The 22,462-nt window shown below is 41.9% G+C and overlaps 1 protein-coding gene across 2 annotated transcripts in view; it reads right to left on the bottom strand.

The window, feature by feature from the left end:
* Positions 1-2,463: 2,463 nt before the first annotated feature.
* SOS2 (SOS Ras/Rho guanine nucleotide exchange factor 2) overlaps positions 2,464-22,462 on the bottom strand; it is a 43,368-nt gene continuing 23,369 nt past the window's right edge. For both annotated transcript variants that reach the window (XM_061612608.1, XM_061612609.1), the window contains exons 13-23: positions 18,744-18,847; positions 17,039-17,255; positions 15,846-15,965; positions 14,840-15,002; positions 14,097-14,214; positions 12,763-12,935; positions 11,080-11,196; positions 6,088-6,349; positions 5,448-5,492; positions 4,827-4,936; positions 2,464-4,322 (exon numbers count right to left, since the gene is read on the bottom strand). In XM_061612608.1, the coding sequence (XP_061468592.1) occupies positions 3,822-4,322; positions 4,827-4,936; positions 5,448-5,492; positions 6,088-6,349; positions 11,080-11,196; positions 12,763-12,935; positions 14,097-14,214; positions 14,840-15,002; positions 15,846-15,965; positions 17,039-17,255; positions 18,744-18,847 (1,930 nt within the window). In that variant the 3' untranslated portion in view covers positions 2,464-3,821. The remainder of the gene's footprint in view (positions 4,323-4,826; positions 4,937-5,447; positions 5,493-6,087; positions 6,350-11,079; positions 11,197-12,762; positions 12,936-14,096; positions 14,215-14,839; positions 15,003-15,845; positions 15,966-17,038; positions 17,256-18,743; positions 18,848-22,462) is intronic.

Raw genomic sequence — 22,462 nt, 5'->3', positions numbered from 1 at the left:
TCAGACCACGGTATTTCCAATCTCTATGTATGGATGTAAAAGTTGGACAGTGAAAAAAGTGGGTAAGAGAAAAGTCAACTCCTTTGAAATGTGGGGTTGGAGGAGAGCTTTGTGCATACCATGGACTGCGAAAAAGACAAATCATTGGGTGTCAGAACAAATTAAACCAGAACTATCATTAGAAACTAAAATGAAGAACCTGAGGTTATCATACTTCGGACACATCATTAGAAGACATGATTCACTAGAAAAGATAATAATGCTGGAAAAAACAGAAGGGAGTAAAAAAAGAGGAAGACCAAACAAGAGATGGGTTGATTCCATAAAGGAAACCACAGACCTGAACTTAGAAGATCTGAATAGGGTGGTTCATGACAGATGCTCTTGGAGGTCACTTTCATGGGGTCGCCATAAGTTGTAGTCGACTTGGAGGCACATAAGAAGAAGAAGATACTATTGGAAGGACCTGCCAAGAGCAACCTGGGCTAGGACTCGCAGCTCCTCTTAGGGTGTCCTCCTCTTTCCCGCTTTCTTTCTTCCAACTATTTTTATCCCACCTTTTGTGCCAAAGGGTGCTTCCTGGCAGCAGCTTAATTATGGGTGTTGAGATATCACAAACAGGTCATTGTCACCAGGCTTTTAAAACCATTTACCACATTTCTCCTGGATCTGGATTAAATGGGGCTGAGGGTGGCATTTTATATGCCAATGATGTCATGTGGAGTCTGTGGAGAAACTTGAATGCTGCCCTGGGCTCCTGCTGGGAGAAAGGGTGAGATATAAATCAAATAAGAAATGAATAAGGAGCACTGATCTCACAAATAAACACCCCTCTAGAAGCACCCAAAGACCTTGCAAGATGTTTCATGCTAATACAGCAGAACAAAACCCTTAGGGTCAGCAACCTTAAAATCAAGCAAGTTCCCTTGGCCACTTCTCCTTCCCAGTAGTTTGGAACTAGCCAGCAAAGTAGGAACTTGAGAGAGGGAATAAGCCACAGATATGGAGGAAAGTGAGCCTGATAGATCTGTAGCTTAGCCCAAGCAGCATGTGAAAGGGGTTCTTGGTTTTAGAAGTTTTCCAGCTGTGTGTACTCAGATTTTTAAAGACACATCACTATTTGCTGTGGGAAATGCCAATGAGCAATGTACACACGGCATTTCTTTTTACTGTGGAAAGGGGTAGAGCTCCCCATAGAAAGCATTTGTCATTTTCTCCCTTTTGCCAGCTACATGTGAAACTGCATCCCTGAGCATGTACATGATGCTAATTCTGTCTCCTTTTAACCTCTCTTTGAAAGCTATCTTTTCCCACACTAATCCTTATTCCCAACTCTAATAATGCATAATGCATTTGGCTGCTTTCTTGGGGACACAGGAAGCTCTCTTGAACCAGGTCAGACTGTTTGGCCATCTAGCTTGCTTACTCTCGACTGATGGCTTTCTAGGGCTTTGGGGAGACATCTTTCCCACCACTGTTACCCGAGGTCCTTCTTTTTTTAAGATGTCAAGTGACTGAATCCAAGATCATCTGCATGCAAAGCAGGAACTTTAGCACTGAGCAGAGATGGTGGAGAATTCAGACAAAAATAAACTGGAGTGGAAATTGCTGATGTTTGCTTATCTTTCCCACGTCCAGAACAGAAATCAATCCAGCGAATATGATTGGTATTCACTGCTGTTGTTTCAGTATACAAATGATACACAACTATGTTTTTTCCTCTGTTTGCATTGTGTTTCCTTTGCACTGAAATGACTAACGTCATTTTTGGCAGAAAAACTACCACAGAATAGAACGAATGCTGCATGCAATGAATACAGGGCAGAACAGAAAACAATGCATTCTTACAACCTGAAAGATCTCTCTCTCTCCGCCCCTCCATTTTCTCTATGCAGCTTGTATATAACTCTATAGGCTCCCATTCCAATGAAATAGCACAGAAATAATTTGTCAGAAGGAGTACCTATTGGGTGTTTTTGCAAGCAACATATTCAGATGAGACCCAGAGTGCTACCAGTATAACACTGAGTAAAAGCTACATGAAAGATAAAGTGAGGCTTCAGTAGTGCTTTTGCTCTCCAGCACACCTATGACAACTTACACCCTAAATATTATGGCTGATCTCAGTTATGAATAAGGTGCTTTTCCACCTCCTTATTTACACACGGATTGGAACAAATTCCCCAAAATTTATTGTGTAGCTTTTTTTTTAAGCTTTCCACACCTGCCCAAGAAAGTCCCAACTAGGGCTGCCATTCAAGAGAATGAGGCAGCCCACATCAAGCAGGAGATATAGTACAATTACAGGTCAATCATTTTCTCTCTAATTGAGTACCTATTTGGATTTCTTGCTTCCAATACCAAAACACCTTGTGCCATCTCTGGTTCAAACGTGCACGGAAGGTTGTGCTTGTCCTCCCTAACATGACGATATTTGCAAAGGAAAATGTAACTTGATCAGACTTTCTTAAAAATTAAGACCGAGTTGATTTATTAATCTGGTTAAGAACTCTGATACAAAGCACAGTAAAAGGCCACAGACCAGTTAAGTAAAGGCTTCTGGATTCTACAGTACTTGGACCAGACTCATCTTGTGCCAGCTTCAACTAAAGAATGCAGAGTTCTGCTGGCCAAAGGAAGGTGTCCCTTGTTTTTTAAGTTTCAAGAAGTCCAAATTAAGATCTTCAGTATTTGCTGGTTTAAACACAATTTCCAAGGGGACCCCCAAAATGAAACTGAAGTAAGAAACTAACTGAAGTTGTCTGAGTCCGGAAGGCAAAACTTTGTTCCTAGCGCATAGGAAAATGCTTATGACAATGTATGGAAGTAACAGACTGCAGAAGAGGCCTCACATAACAAAAATGTATACAGGTTATCAATCTGTAAATATACACTATAAACAACTGTACATAATTATGCCATAATAGCTTTGTTTGCCAAACAGCAGACAACTTTTTAGCTTAATACATTTCCACTTGCCCAAATGAAAAAAGGCACAACCTGACACATGCTAAATACTCTCTGCTAAACTGGAGGAGGCTGCCGCCCTCTGCTTCACTTGTATCAGCAGAACAATTGTAGTGCACTCTCCTTCAATTGCTTGTCCTTCTAAGTTTTCAGCAGCAAAATCCATGGAAAGTAAGACATGGTATCCACTAATGTTTGAGAACAGCGGTAATGGTCATTCACAAACTTCTAAAAATTTATAATTTTTTTGTTCCGAAAGGCAAGCAGCTGAAGAGTGTGTTTGTTCTTTTTTTCAAATGATATACATCTTCATGCTTTGGTGGGAATTCTACCAGTCGCGGGCACAACCCACCACAATGTTCTCCCAAGCAAGCCCCACTGAAATGAATCAATACATTCCAATGGGCCTTGCTCAGGAAAACATGTGCCCTTTAAAAAATACATATGTAGAAAAGGCCACTCGTGCTCCAATTTGGAAATAAAATATCCCACCAGTAACCATTTTTTTGGCTCAGTGCAATCAACTGATGTCAGTTTAAAAGTAGTGTAGTGTCTTGTTTACAGTGCAAAAATCTGTATTCTTTGACTGGCAAAACTGTCGGCACTGAGGAGGAGGAGGAAAAGGCAGTGCTACTGATCCCCTGAGGAGAATGCTGTTGCAAGCGACTACAAAGGCTGGGGAGCAGGGGGAGGTTGTTCTTGCTGTTCCAATGCTTGAAAACGATCAGCAGCACTCTGGGTACAAGTGTTACTTGCCAAAGTTCTCAAACACACTGCTTCATTGGAATAAATTAAAAAAGAAAATGGGTACTTTACAGCTACAATTCCAGTGTCAATGACTACTGTGGTGAGGGTCATTGAGGAGTTTCTGCATTCTCTAGCAAAGAGTGTCTGTGCAAAGGAGTCTGGGAGAATTCCCTCTTGTAAGTCTTTGGTGGCAGTTTTGGCAGCTGAGGGCTGGAATTCTGACGTGGGGGGACTGGGGGAGCTGCAAGGTGGTTGGGATTTGGGCTGAGCACACACCAACGGCGCAATATTCGAGGTGATGGGGTGCTTGGAGGAGTGTTGGGTGAGCTCGGACATGTGCTGGCGTCCCGGAGCCGGTCAGGATCTCTGTGAAAGCGTCCCACCGGCGGTGGCTGGAGGTTGAATGAACAGTTCACAAAGTGCTCTGGAGGGCGAAGAGGTACTGGTGGAGGGGTGTCAGGAAGAGGGTCTCTTGGAGGTGGCGGCGGAGGGCTTTGCAGTGGCTGGTCAAATGGACCAGTGTAAGCTGGGACTCGTGGCTGTATCTTTGGAGGAGGAGGCTGCCTGGGAGGAATAGCAGGAGGATCATCATCAGATTTGGAACTGCCCTGAAACACAGAGAAGAGGAGTGAGCCAGAATGTATCCAGGTTCCCAGAGTAACGTGAAGGAAAAGGAATATATTTACAGCAAAGATCTTGCAGTAGTCTGTCCATACTTCTCTCCTTAATTTTGAATCTTCTCTACAAATTGCTTTTTCAAACAAATCGCGATGTTCTCACACCTGAATTCACAATGCGGAATTTAAATAGCAGCCCCTCAGACATGCAAATGCACATCACACAATCCAAGCATGGCTCAAACCAAAAGGAGCACAACTCATTTTGAGAAGGCTGCTGTAGCATAGAAGAAGCTGTCGCATGGCATTATGTGTGTGCATATATGTAAATGTATGTATGTGTGTGTACACCCCCCCCGTGTGACATCCCTCCCTCCCTCCAAACAAAGGTGAAGCAGGGAGGCAGTGCAGACGGGTCAAATCTCACACAGCACTGAGATCTCTGCTGTGTCCAGAATCTACAAGTACACTTTCCCAGGAAGGCAGAAGACATACCTTTGAATGAGAAGAATCCTGATCAAACTTCTTGCGAGGAGGCAGAGGAGGAGGAACCAGAAGCTCTTCACTTAATTTATGCAAACTCCCACATGAACTGAAGAATGATTCTGAATGAGGGAAGGAAGAAAGAGTGTGTATTGTCTCTTAATTACTGCTGCTCTTTATCATCAAGGCCTTGCTTCCCGAGTACACTTGGTCTTGCAACAGTTCAGAAGCCAATCACTATTACTTCAACAATTCTAATGGGAAAGTACAGCAAATCTGTGAAATTGGCTAGCTTTTTAGACTAGAAGCTGGCATACACAAATTCTCTTTTGACAACCGTCAAAGCCCATAGAAATTAAGGTTCAAGGAAATACAAGATGACTGCAAACGAAGGCTTAGGAGGACTGATCCATGTCCTTTTTCATCTTTTCAGCTTATCCTTGCTCCTCAAAAGGGAAGGCTTCTCGCCACAGAAAATATCTTCGTTTGCTTCCTTTGATGGGGAGATAACACTGACTCCTCAATTATTAACAGCCTCTCTCTATAGGAGGAAAGTGACCTCTCAATGGTTGTACTTTCTTATTATTAGGCAATGAGCCTGTGGAATTCTGCAAGAGCAGCTGCAGTACTCACTTGATTGTGGTAAAAAGACAGGAGCAAAGATGCTATTGTTGCTACCTGTAAAGAGAAGGCAGAAAGGAGATCAATTGCATGGATCATGGTATCATTGCACCTACTAATGATGAAATAACAGCTAAGAGTGCTGGTTGATTATACAACATCTGCTATGTAAAGGGACACCGCTTTCTGCTACCCAAACTCTATGCAAGGGATATCAGGGGTTTTTGGGACTCTTAACAGCCCTTTTGCTCCAGCAAACACCTTCTATCTAAAAAGGGCTTTCAAATTCATTTCCAAAAGGTAAAGATAGAAGCCAGGAAAGAAGTGACCTGGTGAGCAAGAATATAAAGGTTTTGAGGCTTACAGGGAAGAACAGAGGAATACATCAGCAAAAATGGATGGGAGAGGACTAAACCATGTCACAGGAGTTATTTACACAATGGACATCTAAACATGAAAAAGCATCAGGATTCAATGGTTAGAAGACTCCAACAAAAAGGCAATGCTCAAAATATCCATCAAGCCATCGAACTGATTTCGTAGGAGAGCAATTCCCATCCATGCCAGTCTTTAAGCCAAGAGATGCAGGGAATACGCTCAGCTCCATTTTATCAGCATAGCTAATTAATTGAAAGCTACTTAGAACACACACCGTAAGAGCTGTTGAGATCAATATCTACGAACACGCTGAGTTCTGAAGATGCAGACACTGGAGGAGTGGATGGTATGTTTGGGGAGGTTGGTGCTGATGCGGCAGACTCCTGTTCGGCTTCAGTAATTCTACTAAAACTAATCTTGTAGGGCTCCTTTTCAAGAGGCGTTGGGTGACCCCTCAACGTGCCTGACGTGGAGCCGTGCCTGCCTGTGTTGGGCCTTATTCCAGGAGATTTCAGAGAGAAGGTTGTTTTCCTAGGCTAGAAAAAGAAACAAGCCATTTCAGAGTCCTTTCCCCGCCTCCTCCTCTTAGATCCAACTACTTTGCCTTCTACTTAGAGGTTCAAAGAAAGAAATGAGTGCAGAAAATGTTTTAATCATGATAAGTTCCTTTGGAAGGCCTGGAAATCAGTCAGAAGCAAATCCCAGAGTTAGTAATTTTAAGGCCTTAAAAACCCCAGTTGTTTCAGATAGCTATTTCTTACCAGTCTTTTCATATTGCTGGTCTGAGGTTGGTTCCATGGTGCTTTATGTGGGTGTCTTTACAGAATGATCATGGCCTATGTATCGGATTTATGCTGCTGTTTTAAAATTGCTTTAGAATTATTTTTAATATTGGCATGCTATATTTAATTATTATTTTTATAAGCCACCTTGTGAGTGCCATGCCCTAAAAGGGAGCATAGTAAAAGTAAATCAGTATAAAAATGCCTTTCATGATCAAGCAATATTTTGTTTAAGAATAAAGCGCCAATTTACAAACAAATCAACAGTATCTCTTTTCAAACTCCATTTGATACACCTCTGAAATATTCTTTTGCAAAAAAGCCAAATAGAATCTCTATTTTGGTTTGAAATGGAACAAAAATCAAAACACCCTTCTGAACCTTAAATTAATTGAAAGCATAAACATGGAGAAAACATTTTGCAATTAAACAGATTCCTCTCCTTCCACCTCCCCCGCCAAAGCTTCAAGGCTCTCCATGTAATAAAGCATCTCTTTTGCCCTTAAAGCAGGGCTGGGAAACCATTTTTTTCTGTCAAGGGAGGCATTCCCTTATTTATTATTTATTTGATTTATATCCCGCCCTTCCTCTCAGCAGGAGCCCAGGGCGGCAAACAAAAGCACTAAAAACACTTTAAAACATCATAAAAACAGACATTAAAACAAAATATTTTTAAAAACATTTTTAAAAAGCTTTCAAGACATCTTAAAGGTTAAAAGCATAACTGTTCTATGATTCTATAATCTTTTTAAAGAAACAAAAAGGTGAAAAACACATTAAAAAAAGTAATTGATTGATTGATTGATTATTAAAAAGCAATTCCAACACAGAAGCAGACTGGGATAAGGTCTCAACTTAAAAGGCTTGTTGAAAGAGGAAGGTCTTCGGTAGGCGCCGAAAAGATAACAGAGATGGGTGTGATGTCCTTATATGTTAAAAACTGTAAATATGGTAAGTGCGGGTTTATATAGGGATATATGGTAAGTGAATTGAGTAAGAGGGGGGAGTACATGGGCTGGAAGGCTGGAGAATGCTGGATGATGATTGGCTGAGGGTTTGAATGGCTGAAGGTATAAATGGGAGGATGAGAGTTGAGAGGAGAGTGATTGGAAAGGAGTTGAAGTGGGAGGCAGTTGGGATTGAGTTGACAGAGTTCTCAGGGAGGTTTGGATTATATTAGGCTGATATTTGGACAGAATATATATAACTGGAAACATAAGAGTGACACTATATGAAGCCATACGCTTGTTAAACATTCCTAAAGTAATCTTGTTATTTCCTGGTGTTATCAAATAAATACTTTTATTGGTTTAGCAACAGCCTGATCCTTGGCTGGGAATACAGAGACCAGAAGGGAGGGCAGGGTAATTACCAAGGCTGAAGCGAAACTGTAACTAAGGGTGGCAGCGGTGAAGGGAGAAATTGTAACAACGTCAAGTATCCAGAGCAACCCAGGATTGTATGCTTTATAGACAGAGATACAGGGGGGTTGTGGACAGCAAGGGCACCCAGACACAAAGTAACAAGCCATAGGGAGACTAAGGCGAAGTCTCTAGCAGTATTGTTTACAGGGAGTGGCAGGTGGTGCTGCCTAGCAGTGGGATCTTGAGAGATCTGTGCTAGAGCGGAGTGAGAAAAAATAAAAACGACAGTCCTGACTGGTGGTGTCCTGAGGTGGTGCCTAGTGAAAGGCGGTAGCCACAAGCAGGTGGGAACCTGACAGGGGGAGCCAAATGTGGGATCGTCACAATGGCACCCGTCTAATATTTAAGGGGAGGGAATTCCACAGGGTAGGTGCTGCCACACTAAAGGTCCTCTTCCTATGTTGTGAACAGACCTTCTGATAAGATGGTATCTGCAGGAGGCCCTCACCTGCACAGCACAGTGATCGACCGGGTATATAAGGGATAAAATGGTCTTTCATGTATCCTGGTCCCAAGCTGTATAGGGCTTTGTAGACCAAAACCAGCACCTTAATCTTGGCCCAGTAGCTAATGGGCAGCCAGTGCAATTCTTTCAGCAGTGGGGTGACATGTTGGTGATACCCTGCCCAGTGAGCAGTCTCGCCGCCGCATTTTGCAACAGCTGCACCTTCCGGACCAACCTCAAGGGCAGCCCCACACAGAGCGCATTACAGTAATCCAGCCTAGAGGTTACCAGTGCGTGGATAACACATGGTATCCCGGTCCAGAAATGGCTGCATCTGTCTTACCAGCAGAAGCTGGTAAAAGGCACTCCTAGCCACTGAGGTCACCAGGGCCTCTAGTGACAAAGATGGATCCAGGAGCACCCCCAGACTACGGACCTGCTCTTTCAGAGGGAGTACAACCCCATCCAAAGCAGGCAACTGACCAATTATCTGAACTTGGGAACCACCAACCCATAGCACCTCCATTTTTCTAGGATTCAGACTCAGTTTATTGGCCCTTATCCAGCCCACCACCGAGTCCAGGCAGCGGTCCAGGGCTTGCATGGCCTCTCCCGATTCAGATGTTACAGAGAAATAGAGCTTGGTATCATGAGTGTGCAGCTGACACCTTGCTCCAAATCTCCTGATGACCGCTCCCAAGGGCTTCATATAGATGTTAAACAGCATGGGGGACAAGATGGTACCTTGCGGCACCCCACCGCACAACTGCCAGGAGTCCGAAAGACAATCACCCAGTGCTATTCTCTGAAAACAACCCTGGTGATAGGCTCAGAACCACTGTAAAACAGTCCCTCCAATACCCTTCTCACCAAGTTGGCCCAGAAGGATACCATGGTCAATGGTATCAAAAGCCGCTGAGAGATCAAGTAAGAGTAACAGGGTTGCACTCCCCCTGTCCTTTTCCCGATAAAGGTCATCTATCAGGGCAACCAAGGTTGATTCAGTCCCATAACCAAGCCTGAACCCAGACTGGAATGGGTCAAGATAATCTGCTTCATCCAAGAGTACTTGCAATTGCTGTGCCACAACCCTCTCAATCACCTTCCCTACAAAGGGGGTATTTGTGACCAGTTGGTAATTGTCACAGACCAATGGGTCCAGGGTGGGCTTTTTCAGGAGCGGTTGGATCACCGCCTCTTTCATGGTGGCTGGAACCACTCCCTCCCACAATGATGTGTTGACCACACCCTGGATCCACTTGGGCAAACCCCCTTGGCAAACTTTAATAAGCCAAGAAGGGCAAGGGCTGAGAGGACACGTTGCTGGCCGCATCATCGCAAGCACCTTGTCTACGTCATCAGGCCGCATCAACTGAAACCGATCCCAAGAAGTTGCAGCAGACGTTGCACTGGACACCTCATTGGGGACTACAATAGATGTGGATGCGGCATCAAGATTGCTACGGAGGCGAGCAACTTTACCTTCAAAGTGCCTTGCAAACAATTCACAGTGGGCCTCCAAAGGGTCTAAGACTCCATTTCCTGGAGTTGATGTCAACAGACCCCTGACAATATGGAAAAGCTCCACTGGATGGCTACTTGAGGATGCGATGGAGGCAGAGAAGTGGGCCTTCTTCGCCACCCTCACCGCCACACAGTAGGCACAGTTATGATGTTTTACTTGTGCCTGATCAGCCCCACAGCATGTCTTTCGCCACTTGTGCTCTAGCTGTTGTCCAGCCTGTTTCATTGCCCTTAACTTACTGGTGTACCAGGGTGCAAACTGGGCTCCACAATGCCGGAGAGGGCACTTTGGGGCAACTTTGTCAAGAGCCCGACACACCTTGCTGTTCCACAGCATGACAAGGGCTTCAACAGGGTCAGAACTCCTCCAGGGCATTCAGGAATCCAGTGGATCCCATTAGTCTCCAGGGGCGGACCATCTTAATCTGTCCATTCCCTTGCAGATAATTTGTTAGCAGCTGCGTGTCAAGTGGTGGGAGAAGCCAGAGACAAAAGTACTCTGGATTGATTAATCTGGAATAAAGACCATCCTGCTTCTATTTTAAGATTTTAGAGTTCCCAATCCTATATAGATCTACTCAGAAATGTTCTATTGGGTTTCATGTGGTTACTCTGAAATAAGTATACGCAAGATTAATTTTTTTAGTGTAACAGACCAATTCTGTTCTGCAAGCAAGTAAATTCTTTCCAGCCTTAGTGTGATATAAATAACCTAAGTAAACTTATTTTCTTCAAGCCATACAATTGGGAAAAAGGGAGGGGCATTAATCAATGTTTATCAAATAAAATACTGCCCTTTCCAGTTGTTCTAAAACTATATAGAAAGAGAGGGAAACACTTGGAACAGTCAAGAAAAATAAAGAGTGAGTAAACAGGAAGGACTTCTGATGGGATGGAAGAATGCTGCAGCTTCAGGAGACATCAGGGGCCAAATGCAGACTGCTTGGCTGGTCCTGCCACCCCTCCCTTCAGACAAGCCGCTAAGTGCATCTTTCTCTACGAGGAAATTCCTTTGCCCCCATTTTTTTTTATAAAAGCGCAAATCACATGTATGCTGTCAAGCAGCATTTTAGATACTCCAAGACACTTACATATCTAGGAGGCTGCTTGCAGTTTCGAGGCTCAATCTCCTGCGACTTGTTGAACAAGTAGTCTGTAAACTCTTTCTCTGGAGAGCTCCCCATGGGGTTCAGGTTTTCAAAGAACCTCTGAAAAGGAGGAAAATAAATTTTTAACCAACTGAATAAAAATGCCTGTTTGCGAACTTGGGATGCATCTGTGACCAGACAGAGCTTTCAGAGAACTTCAGAAAGTCCCAATAAATATATATGGGCATGGGCAAAACCACCGAAGATGTAAGGAAACCCCTGGGTTCTAGACTGAGAGAAAACCTCGTGGCAGGTCCTTTCCTTTCACCTCAAAGAAGCTTTTCAAAAAGTCTACATAGTCCATATCCACGCAGGCTGCACACAGGATTCACTTTCCCTTTGAGCTTCCGAGTTCCTTATTCAGCAGAGGTGGGGAACCTGTGGCAGGTGGGGTCTTGGCAGCACCTGGCCCACAGTCTTCCCTCCTCACCATATGGCAGAGATGGGGAGCCTATGCCCTCCCCCCAGTTGTTGCTGGATTACAACTCCCATCATTTCTATTCATTAGCTATGCAGTTTGGGACTGATGGGAGCTGTAGTCCAACAACATCTGGAGGGCCACCGGCTCCCTAACTCTGCCATCTAGTGTTGCAGTTAGGCTGGAAGGGGGGGGGAGGGAATCTCTTACTGAAGCCAATACGAGTCTTTAAAAAAAAATCTAACTGCCAAGTTGGGGGGGAGGGGAAGGGTTAACCCTCCCCTCCCCATGCACTGTGAACTCCTTGCTGCAATTAGGCTTGAAAATAAAGACTCCTATTGGTTCTAATCATTTTTTTAAAAAGCCTAAATGCAGTGTGAGGAGGCTGTTTTCAGGGTTCCTCACCCCTTTTATAAAGTTCTGTGCTCAGTTATCAGGCAACATAAAGAATGGATCCAGGATAGGGTCTCCCTTTGCAAGCTGTGAAGAATCAAGACAAGAAACAGACTGGCCCATTTCAAGTCAGAGACGAAGAAGGCCTTCCTTGCTCCCAACTCCAGAGCTCTGAAGCTGCACAGGGAGGTATACGCTCAAAAACTAGCTGGGGAAAAGGGAAGGAGAAGGAGGAGTGGAAGGGGAGAGAAGTAGAGGAGGGTGTGGGTGATCGCACTCTCAAGAACGTGAGACGCTGGTTTAAATCATGAGGCTTCCTCACAGTATCTCGTATTTTCTCAGTAAAAAAGGAAAAGAACAAGAATATTAAAGCACTACTGTGCCTTGCACAGGACATGGCATCAATGCAAGAAGGGCTGCAGGTGTGTCTCAGAAGACTTGGGGCAGCACTTCCAAGACATAAATCCATCCAAATTTGTACACTGAATTCACAAATTGGTATGAGGAAAAAGATGAACCCCCAGTGTGGCTGATCCCTCCTTTTGAGAGGCTCTCTTATCACTTCAACAAACATCCATGTAAGGACATAATGCTCACTTCCGATTAGTGAAGAGTGCCCAGAGTGGAGGAGTGCCCAGTTCCATGCTAAGACCACTAACTGATACCTTCAACAAGTACAACTTGTAACATGGATGCTTTGAAGTAGTCTAAGACTTGGCTTCTCATTTGCGCTGCTGTCGCGGCCTCAGCAGAACACCAAAACATTCTCTTTGACCTTCATATGCACGCAGCACAGAGCAACGCTTTCCAATTACCCGTATGTCTGGTTCAACCCGTAAACAGTAAGGCTGGTTTTGGTACTGCTGGATTTCTCCTGTGATTTCTGCCACTTTCCTCCTCTTACTGAAGTTGATTAATCCTTTGCCTTGTCTTTTCAGGAAGTCAGGGTTCCCTTCTTCAGTCTTCAGAATATTTGTTAAGTATATTCCTAATTAGAGGGTGGGGGAGGAAAATATTTTAAATTTCTCGTATTTGTGCCATCTTTTTTTGTTCATGACAAACAATATAAACCAAAAAAAGGAAAGCCCTTTCTTTCAGAAGAGCAATCTTGGATTGGCAACTGTGCATAAGATATCAAAAAAAATTTTAAGTTCAACATAAACATACTACAAATTACTATGCAAATATCATACAAAAATTAAATGCCATAAAAATAGTTTAAATTTGCTTACCTTTGCCTTAACTATTTTCTTTCCAAAACTTTATATAAGAAAATAATTTCTTATACAACTATATTTTTAATATATAGTCAAAAATGATCTCCATTCATTTAAATATTTTGCCTAATTTTCCTTATGTTGTAACATTACTATTCATTTAATGATGCTCAATTGCACCTGCATTTTCCTAATAAAATCTAATTTACTCAGTTTTCAGTTCTATATGGAAAAATATAAAATGACAAAGAGACGTATAAAATCAGGAAGACGTTATAATTTCACTTATGTCTCTGCTTCAGTGCAGTCAACACAGACATCAACATTTTGAGGCTGCTTTTGTTTCATTTTAAAATTGGATTTGTTTTCACTGGAGTGGCAATTTGCAAGAAATGGCAATTATCTGATGATCTTCTATAAAGATGGGCACAAATTTTAATGGAAGCAAAAACATATTCTGAAAATATTTTATCACCTGAAATCTAAGGAGAATACAAAATAACTAATAGAATTTTATGTACAAAATAATACATTTTTTTTTAAAGTTCAATATTACATGGACTAATTCTTCTGCACGATAAAAAATGCAAGAAAGATACAGTAGGGTCCCGCTTACCGGCGCTTCGCATTCCGGCGTTCTGCTAATGCGGCGGCGGGGAATTCCCCTTTTAAAAGCCGATTTAGCGATTTTACGACATTTTTGCGTCATTTTCACGTGACGGCCCCATTGCTTTACGGCGATTTCCGCTTTACAGCGGGGGCCTGGTCCCTAACCCGCCGTATAAGTGGGGCCTTACTGTATGCAGCATAAAAGCACTTCCTCAAACAATAATATTGAAAGGCTTGACGGTGCCACAATTTTATCACCCATTTACAGGTAAAAAGGGATGTGGCAAACTGCCTCTTAACTCTGCCTTTGTGGAGTAACTTACCAAAGAAAGGCACACAGGGTGGGTTGATTGACTTGAGTTTCGCAAGGTATTTTTTAAAGTGATCTTGACTTAATTCTACTGCTTCATCCAAAATTCGCTTTTTTCTCTCCTGCAGCGCCTGAAAAAGAAAGGAAGATACACATTTTTATATTGCAGGTATGTCTATGGCATATTTATCACTAGTCAGAAAGCTGTGTGGTTTTCACAAGGCATTTATATTCTGTTATATCCCTGCTACCCCATGTGAGCTACCCTTGAGTTCAAAATGCTTTACATGGGATCATATGGAGCTATATATTATTTCGTTTAGCCTCTTTACTTTTTTATTATTTAGCAAAACAAGTTCCATGGTCAGCAATAAGGTCTGCCAAAAATATTTTACTCAATATATGAAGAAAAACGCTAGGAATAACTGGCAAATTGCAAAGTTTATCACATCTAAAACACAAGAAACAAGAAACTTCGTAATACAGAAACTGCCCCCAAGATTACTTTCCACCAGGGTCCAGTCTGCCAGAACACAAAGTAAAATTGGAATATGTAATCTCTGAACTACACAGGCTTGATTTTGGAAAAGTAACTCCACAACCACAACCCAGACTCCCCACCGACAACTGTATATACTTTCCCAGAGCAAAAATATACACATTTGTGTGGCATTTCCTTAGCCTTTAAATGTGAATAATTTTGGTTTTTAAAAAGCTGGCTATGCTGCCAACACTGCTAGACATGCCTAAGCTTACCTCAAACGTGTGATCCAGTCTGTATACCGAGACAGAATTCATTGCGCTGACTATTTCTAGCACACCATTAAAATTATTCAAATCTTGGAAAACCTGCAAGATTTCTATAATCCTGCTTAAGACAGCTGCTCGCTCTTCAAAGTTCTCCATTTCCACGATACACCTAATTTATGAGAAAAAAAGAAGAGTAACATTTGAGTTCTTTGAGAACTCTCGGAAGGATGCCATCCAGACCTGGCAATTTGTCAGTTTTTATTTTCTCAATTAAGCCTAGAACTTCATCTTTCTTCATCACTATTTGCCTCAGTTCTTCAGATTCCCTTCCTGCAAAAGTTAGTTCAGGCAGAGGGATCTGCCCTATATCCTCCACTGTGAAAACAGATGCAAAGAATTCATTTGCTTTCTCTGTAGCCTCCTTATCCTGCTTGAGCACACCTTTGACTCCCTTGTCATCCAAGGGTCCAAATGCCTCCCTAGACGGCTTCCTGCCTTGAATGTATTCAAGTAATTTTTTGTTGTTGGTTTTTATGTTTATAGTAATGTGCTCCACAAATTCTTTTTTAGCATCCCTTATTGGCTTCTTGCATTTCTTTTGCCAGAGTTTGTGTTCCTTTTTATTTTCCTCATTCGGACAACACTACCATTTTTTGAAGGAATCCTCCTTGCCTTTTTTAAAAAATGGTGGTGCCTCTTAAGCCAAACCCTTTCGAACAGAGCATAACATCTCATGAAATTTTTAAACATTCAGTATCTGTTTTATAATGCAGAGGTTAGGAGCTGTGTGAAAAGTATTATACAGTTTAGTCACGAGGTGGCACTGGTCTTTGTTATATCTGGACAGAGTCGGCAGTTTCCTGCTACTATTTTGTTCTTTGTGAGACAATAAAGTTCTTGTTTAGCTTCCTGGCTGGTGTGTCCTCTAAGCCTTCCAGATAGAAGCCTCCCACAGCAGTGATCAAAGTGATGCCTCTGCTTGATATAGATCCTAGGGGTCCACACCACTTACTTTTCAAACCAAAGCGTAAGATTTGTTGTATGCCGAATCATTTTGAGTAGATTTGGAGAATTAATTTCTTTATCTTCTTTTGTCCACACACTGCCAACAAGTTCAGATGGCTGAACAGCCCTGAGACAGAAAAAAATTAACCGATGAACAAACAGAAACCCACAATTCTCAGAGTGGTTTAAAATGCAGTCTCTCTTCCCAGGGAATTCTAGAAATTATAGCTCTATGAGGGGAATAGAGAGCCTCTTAACAACTCTCAGCACCCTTAACGAACTACAGTTCCCAGGATTCTTTGGGGAAGCCATGACTGTTCATAAAGTGGTATGATACTACTTTAAATGTATAGTGCAGATGGGACCCAGGTTTATTGCCTTTTAAAAAACAAACAAAACAATCATCCTCCCTATTTTGTATTATATTACTTATACAAGAAAGTATCAGATGAACTAACTAAAGCTGTGTCAGAGTTTTTTAAAGAAACTTATTTCCTTTCAGAAACCACCAATTATTGTTTTGAGTGCATCGCCATTATTTAGGATTTATATAGTATTTTAGAATGATCAAGGCACCTTGCTCTTCTGGGGTAATTAGAGGAGACAATCCACTGCTGAATCTCTCCCTCATACCAACCAGAGAACAAGCAAACCACTTTACATTTTATTATCTAAGCAGTTTTTAAAGGTAGGCTGATATTGTTTTTCCTGTATTACCTGAGGAAAGTTTAACCAGGGACTGCCTTGATCACCTGTATTGAAAAAAGACTATTGGTCCACTTAGTCCAGGATTGGCTATTTCAGCACTTGGCTGCTCTCCAAGGCCTTTCCAAAAATTTTTAATTGGGTTATCAGCGATTGACCCTGGGACTTTACACACACAATGTAAGCAATCAACCACTAAACTGCTCAGAGTTGACTGCTCTGCCATTTCGCTAGCCAGGCACATTGCACTTGACTGGGACATGACATAAACATCACAGACAGCTGCTCACATAAGGACTGTGCACATCCGGCATGTACTGGTGTGAGAGCATATAAAGTTCTTATGCTGCTGTATAACATTCAAAATGAATTTGCACCAATGAAACTGACAGGAGTGGAGCACTATGCATCTATTTATTAGATGTATATCCCACCCTTCCTCCCAGTAGGAGTCCAACTGACCAGGTGGCATAGATCCAACAAAACATGGTTTACCTGTAGAGATCAGATTCCAGGAGAGTCAGCTGCCGAGCAATCTCTATAGGGTGCAGCGTCATGAGGTCAAATGTCTCAAACTGGCGGCTGATATGCCACTCAATTGGGGGAGGAGGGCTCTCAAACGTTATGTTGTGGCTAACGCCATTTGCGTGAGCCTGCTTTTTCCTCCTGATAATCTTTGCAATGGATTCCACCCACTTCTTCATAGATTTGCCTGGAAGACATACTGGATACAGTGAGAAGATAACACTTTAAATATTTAAAGATGCTTTAAATATTTTGTGGCAGAGTTGCTCAGTTCCATATTCATATATCATGGCTGACTTTACAGTGAGTTCTGCAGGAACTAGGAACTTCTGTAGGAATTTCTGTGTGCAAAGTGTACGCTCTACCACAACACAGGGCACTGAAACTCCCACCTCCTGATCTCTGGAAATCTGTTCAACCCCACCCCCCTCTGGCTTTTTAAAAAAATATAAAATGATGGCTGAAGTTTACAGGAAGCTGAACTCTATGCTCCAAATAGCACTTACGTGGCATACACAGAGCTCTGGAAAAGGCAGGACTGATGGTGGATACTGGACGTGAACATAAGAAGAGCCCTGGCGGGTCAGGCCAAAGGCCCATCTAGTCCAGGAATGGCCAGCTACATGCTTATGGGAAGCCCACAAGTAGAGCCTGAACACAACAGCACTCTCCACACCTGCAACTCCCAGCAACTGCTATTCAAGCAACTACAGGCAGAGCATAGCCATTATGTAGCCTCTATGAATCTGTCTAACCCTCTTTTAAAGCCATCCAAGTTGGTGGCCATCTCTACATCTTGTGGAAACAAACTCCACAAGTTTAACTACGCGAAGAAGTACTTCCTTTTGTCTGATCTAAATCTTCCAACATTGCTTCATTAGATGCTTTATAGAATATGCTGAGAAAAAACTACTTTAAATGTATGAACGCCAGCCAAGCTCTTTCAAAGAGCTACATCTTTACATACATAACAGCCCAGTTTGCATGTAATGCTAAGCAAACCATAGCTTAGCACAAACAAGCAAACATGCAGACTTCTGGGGAGCAGATTGTACCAACTTTGCTTTTCCCCAGATGTTTGGCTGCAGCAGGAGCAAAGCGATCATGATATTTCTCTAGGAGCCCATGCGTTTGCTTGTGTTATGGGAGAAAGACAATCATGTCCATTACAGATGATCTGTACAGAAACTGCATGCATACTTTTATTATTTTTTTATATTATTTGATTTATACCCTGCCCTTCCTCCCAGAAGGAGTCCACATCTAGCAAGAGCATACCCATTTATCTGGCAGCATGAAAACATGGAAATGTATTTATTACATGTGATAATGTATGCATAGTTTTCCTACAAAAACTATGTATGAAATTGCTCTTAAACTATTTCTAGCACTACTTTAAATGTGAATTTTCCATGGATGAAGCAAGCCATGGATCCAAACAGCTTCAGATTGCAGTAATGCATTGCGGTGCTTTTCCTTCTGTAAAACAGAAAGTGAACGGGAAAGGAAACTGACAGCATGTCACTGACTTGGAGCGCTTGTAAATACCATTGTCTTCTGAGTAAGCACAGCCGAAACAGAATTCTCAAGATTTCATAAAAAGCTAAATATACAAATAACTGAGATGGAGCACTTCAATTTACACAAAAATTTGTCTGATTGTCAAGACACATACCTCTTACAGTGGAAATGAATGTTTCTAGTTTATCAAGTAGCTCCTGATCTCTCTCAAAGTCATAAAAATGGTGTTCCACCCAGTGCCGAAACACATTTAATATCCTGGGGGGGAGAAGAAAGAAATCCCACCATTTTAGTTTTCATAAAACCAGACCAAGATAGACACATTAGCCAACCTATGATAAAACAAGATGGGTGAAGGATAGCATTTTCTGATTTTTTGAAATGTGGATGATCTCTTGTGAGCCACAGTTATTTTCTCATTAAAATCTAGAGGAGTAAAGTTTTCTGTGCCGAACAAACTGCAAATCCCTTCACGTAGACATAGGGACTTGGAGCACACATCTCTCCCCAAATGGCTTTCAACTTCAAGGAAACATAACCCAACTGAACGGCAGAACTCTCACTGTTCTTGGAAAACCCAAGGCAATGTTTTAAGTGGAAAGTAGCAAAGGCAGGCCTAGACAGCCAACACATGTCTGAAGACCCACAAAACAACTTCATAATTATAACACAAAATATTATCTGCTTTAGAACTAGAGATGTAAAATTTCAAGAAATTTTGAAGCCATGGGGGATTTTTTCCCTCCTATGGGGGCAGGGAATAGAAAGTTGGGGGGAAATGAAAAATATGTAATACTTATTTTTTTAGTACCCTTTACAGATTGAACGTCATTTTTTAAATTTAGGAACATAAAATGCATTATGTATAACTTGGTTTGCCCATGAAATTATCATGTCTGATATATTTTTAAAGTACAGTTTATTCAGACAATAATTACAAACTGAATTTGCTTTTATTTATTTTGTTACAAACGGAGCTACGAGCTTCTGAACTGTAAGGAACCCAGCAACATCCTTCTGGTTTTGCCAGTTCATAAGGAGCAGGCAAAAAACAATAAAAAGGGAAGAAACTATCAACATTATATTTATTTATCAAATTTATATCCCATCCTTCCTATTGCAGAAGGAAAACCCAAAGACCAATTGTCTTCAAGACTGCCAGTGTCAGGGGATTTTTTAGTTTGTTGGGCTGGGGGTCCAATGAACTACAAAATTCCCTGTCACCAGAAGGACAGAGTTTCTTTTAGAGCAAGAAATGAACACCAATGGCCATCAGGGAACGGGACCACAAAGGGCATCATCTCCCCTAGACCCCTTGTACATAGGTTTATAAAGCCATTACACGTCATTATACATGTCACAGCAAAAAGCATAACTCATAACTATATATGGCAATACCTCATACCCATGGGTGGTCTTTACCCCACCTTTATGCCCTGCCCATCCATGTGCCATGTAGCTGGTACCATCCCCCTGTCATGCAGCCGGCTCATGCCAGCCACGTGAGGCCTGACATTTCAGACTGACATTCCTTATGGATTATTTTTCTACCTAACCACAACTTCTCATTTTCCTCACCTCTGTGGTGCTTTCAACTTCTTCCTCATTCTTGCTATTTAATACGATCTCTATAATGTGTATCAAAGGCAAAGCTGCTTTTTTGGCGTACATCTACTATTAGCAAGCAGATCTATAACTGACGAGCAGAGCTTGGAAAAGTTACTTTTTTTAAACTACAACTCCCATCAGCCCCAGCCAGCATGGCCACTGGATTGGGCTGATGGGAATTGTAGTTCAAAAAAAGTAACTTTTCCAAGCTCTGCTGATGAGTTACAATCCTTTCACACTATCAAAGGAGCCCAAAGTGGCATACAAGCAACAGAACATCTAAAAATATATTTAAATAAAGTAAAACCAAGACAATTATTATGAATTCTTAAAATTACTGTGTCTGCTCCAGCTCCCCACGGTGTCCAGCAGACATAAAGCACTCATTTCCATAGAAAGTGCTGAGAAAAAGAGTGGGGCAAGGGAGCAAGACAATAAATACCACATGAAATTTAGTTTGTCTCATTTTCTGAGCAACTGCTACTAGTTTATGCTCCTTTGTTTTGCTCTGCGCTTTCTCTCACCCCAGGCCTTTGAGGCCTAGTCAAGAGGACAGAAACAGATCCACCAGCTATGCCAACAAGAGGAAGCCCACAAGGGCAGAAGGACCTGGATCCTTCTGCCTTCTCGTGTGTCAGTGGCAGTCTCTCCTAGGGTCACACATCTTGCTCTTGCGTTTAAGAGTTGTACTTTCAGTGTGCAACTCAGGACTTGCCTGTCCTCAGTGTACAGGTATTGTGATGATCTGATACTGTACATAGTCTTACTTAAAAGCTTTCTTGTTACTTGGTTTCTGAAATAATTTAGGGGGAGGAAATATATGAACACCTTGTCTTAAACATTTTATTCATCATTCTAAAATGAAATATTTCATAATCCAGTTTTCCCAGAAAAAACAAAAACTACTTCAGAAAAACATTCTCTCCCCCTAACCGATTTGTTTCTGTTTTATTTTTCCCCAGGCCTTCATATCTCTATTTAGAGGTGTGCAATTTGGAATTTTTCCAGGCCATGTGTTCTCTGAGACACGTTTAGGCACAGGATAACTCCTGAGATCATCTCCATGTTTTTCTCAAGGGAAGTAAAAACATTTTACACCAATCTTGGTGAAGGTTCTCCTGTCTCCCCTACAGGGCCACAGCACCATCGCTAATCTTATGAACTCCTCTCTAGAGCCCTGGAAGGGTTTGAGAGACTTGAGACAATCAGCTTTTAGAGTGTGTTTTTTTCAAGTTACAGAGTTCTTAACACACATTTCAGACATCTTCTTTCAAACGTTCACTTCTGATGTGTAAAAGATCACACTGCCCTAGCTCAGGATGACTTATATTCTGTCTTTAGGGAATGCAACGTCTCACAGATAGCGCAACTACCCCTACTGCAACTGCCATCTAGAACATCCACGGTTGCTTACGGAATACTGGAAAATCTAGATTTATTGATTTATTTTAAAAATGCTTTTAACATTCTACTTGCTGTACCACTTATTTGGCTTTAGAACAAGAAGTGGCAAACATCAACAAAGATACCCTCTTCTGTAACAGCAATGTGCTTAAGATTGACAAAACACAATTGACCTTTTTTTCCTTTTTTTGAAGACTGTGCACTTCCCTTCTCCAGCACTAGCAGTGCGCATTTACTCAGAAATAAATCCGTCTAAGTTCAATGATGCTTACTCCCAGGTAAGTGTGTACAGCAGGCATGGGGAACCTGCGTCCCTCCAGACGTTGTTCAGCTCCCATCATCCCTGGCCCCTGGCCATGCTGGCTGGGGTTGATGCGAGTTGGAGGCCCAACAACATGTGGAGGGCCCCTGCAGGTTCCCACCCCTGGTGTGTAGGACTGCAGTCTGAGACGGCTATTTCCACTCTGTTTTTTAAAATGGTCAAACAGAATTGCCGATTCAACCCCCACTCTGCCCTATCCCTTACATATGTATTGGACAGTTGCACTATTATCTCTGGAGTCTTACTAATATTTAACATTTACACAGACCTTCAGACTGTTTGAACTGCTTGAACACATTATTGCATTAATATTGTGTTTTTAAAGGGCTGTAATTTATTATTATTAAATAATAACAGTAATAACAATGTTTTTCTACAACCTTGGTAGGAGTAGTAATAATAATATTTTTTACTATAACTGGTAATGTAACTTATTTTGCTTTGGATAAAAACAAACACCTCATAATGATATCCAGCACTTTATATAATGCTTTAGACTGTTCAAAGTGCTTTACACATATTTTGTGATTTTAGGTTGT

Source organism: Rhineura floridana, chromosome 2 (genome assembly GCF_030035675.1).
Source record: "Rhineura floridana isolate rRhiFlo1 chromosome 2, rRhiFlo1.hap2, whole genome shotgun sequence".
NCBI classification, from domain to species: Eukaryota; Metazoa; Chordata; class Lepidosauria; order Squamata; family Rhineuridae; genus Rhineura; species Rhineura floridana.
The sequence above is the reverse complement of the archived record's forward strand: the minus strand, read 5'-3'. Positions and strand labels throughout refer to the sequence as shown.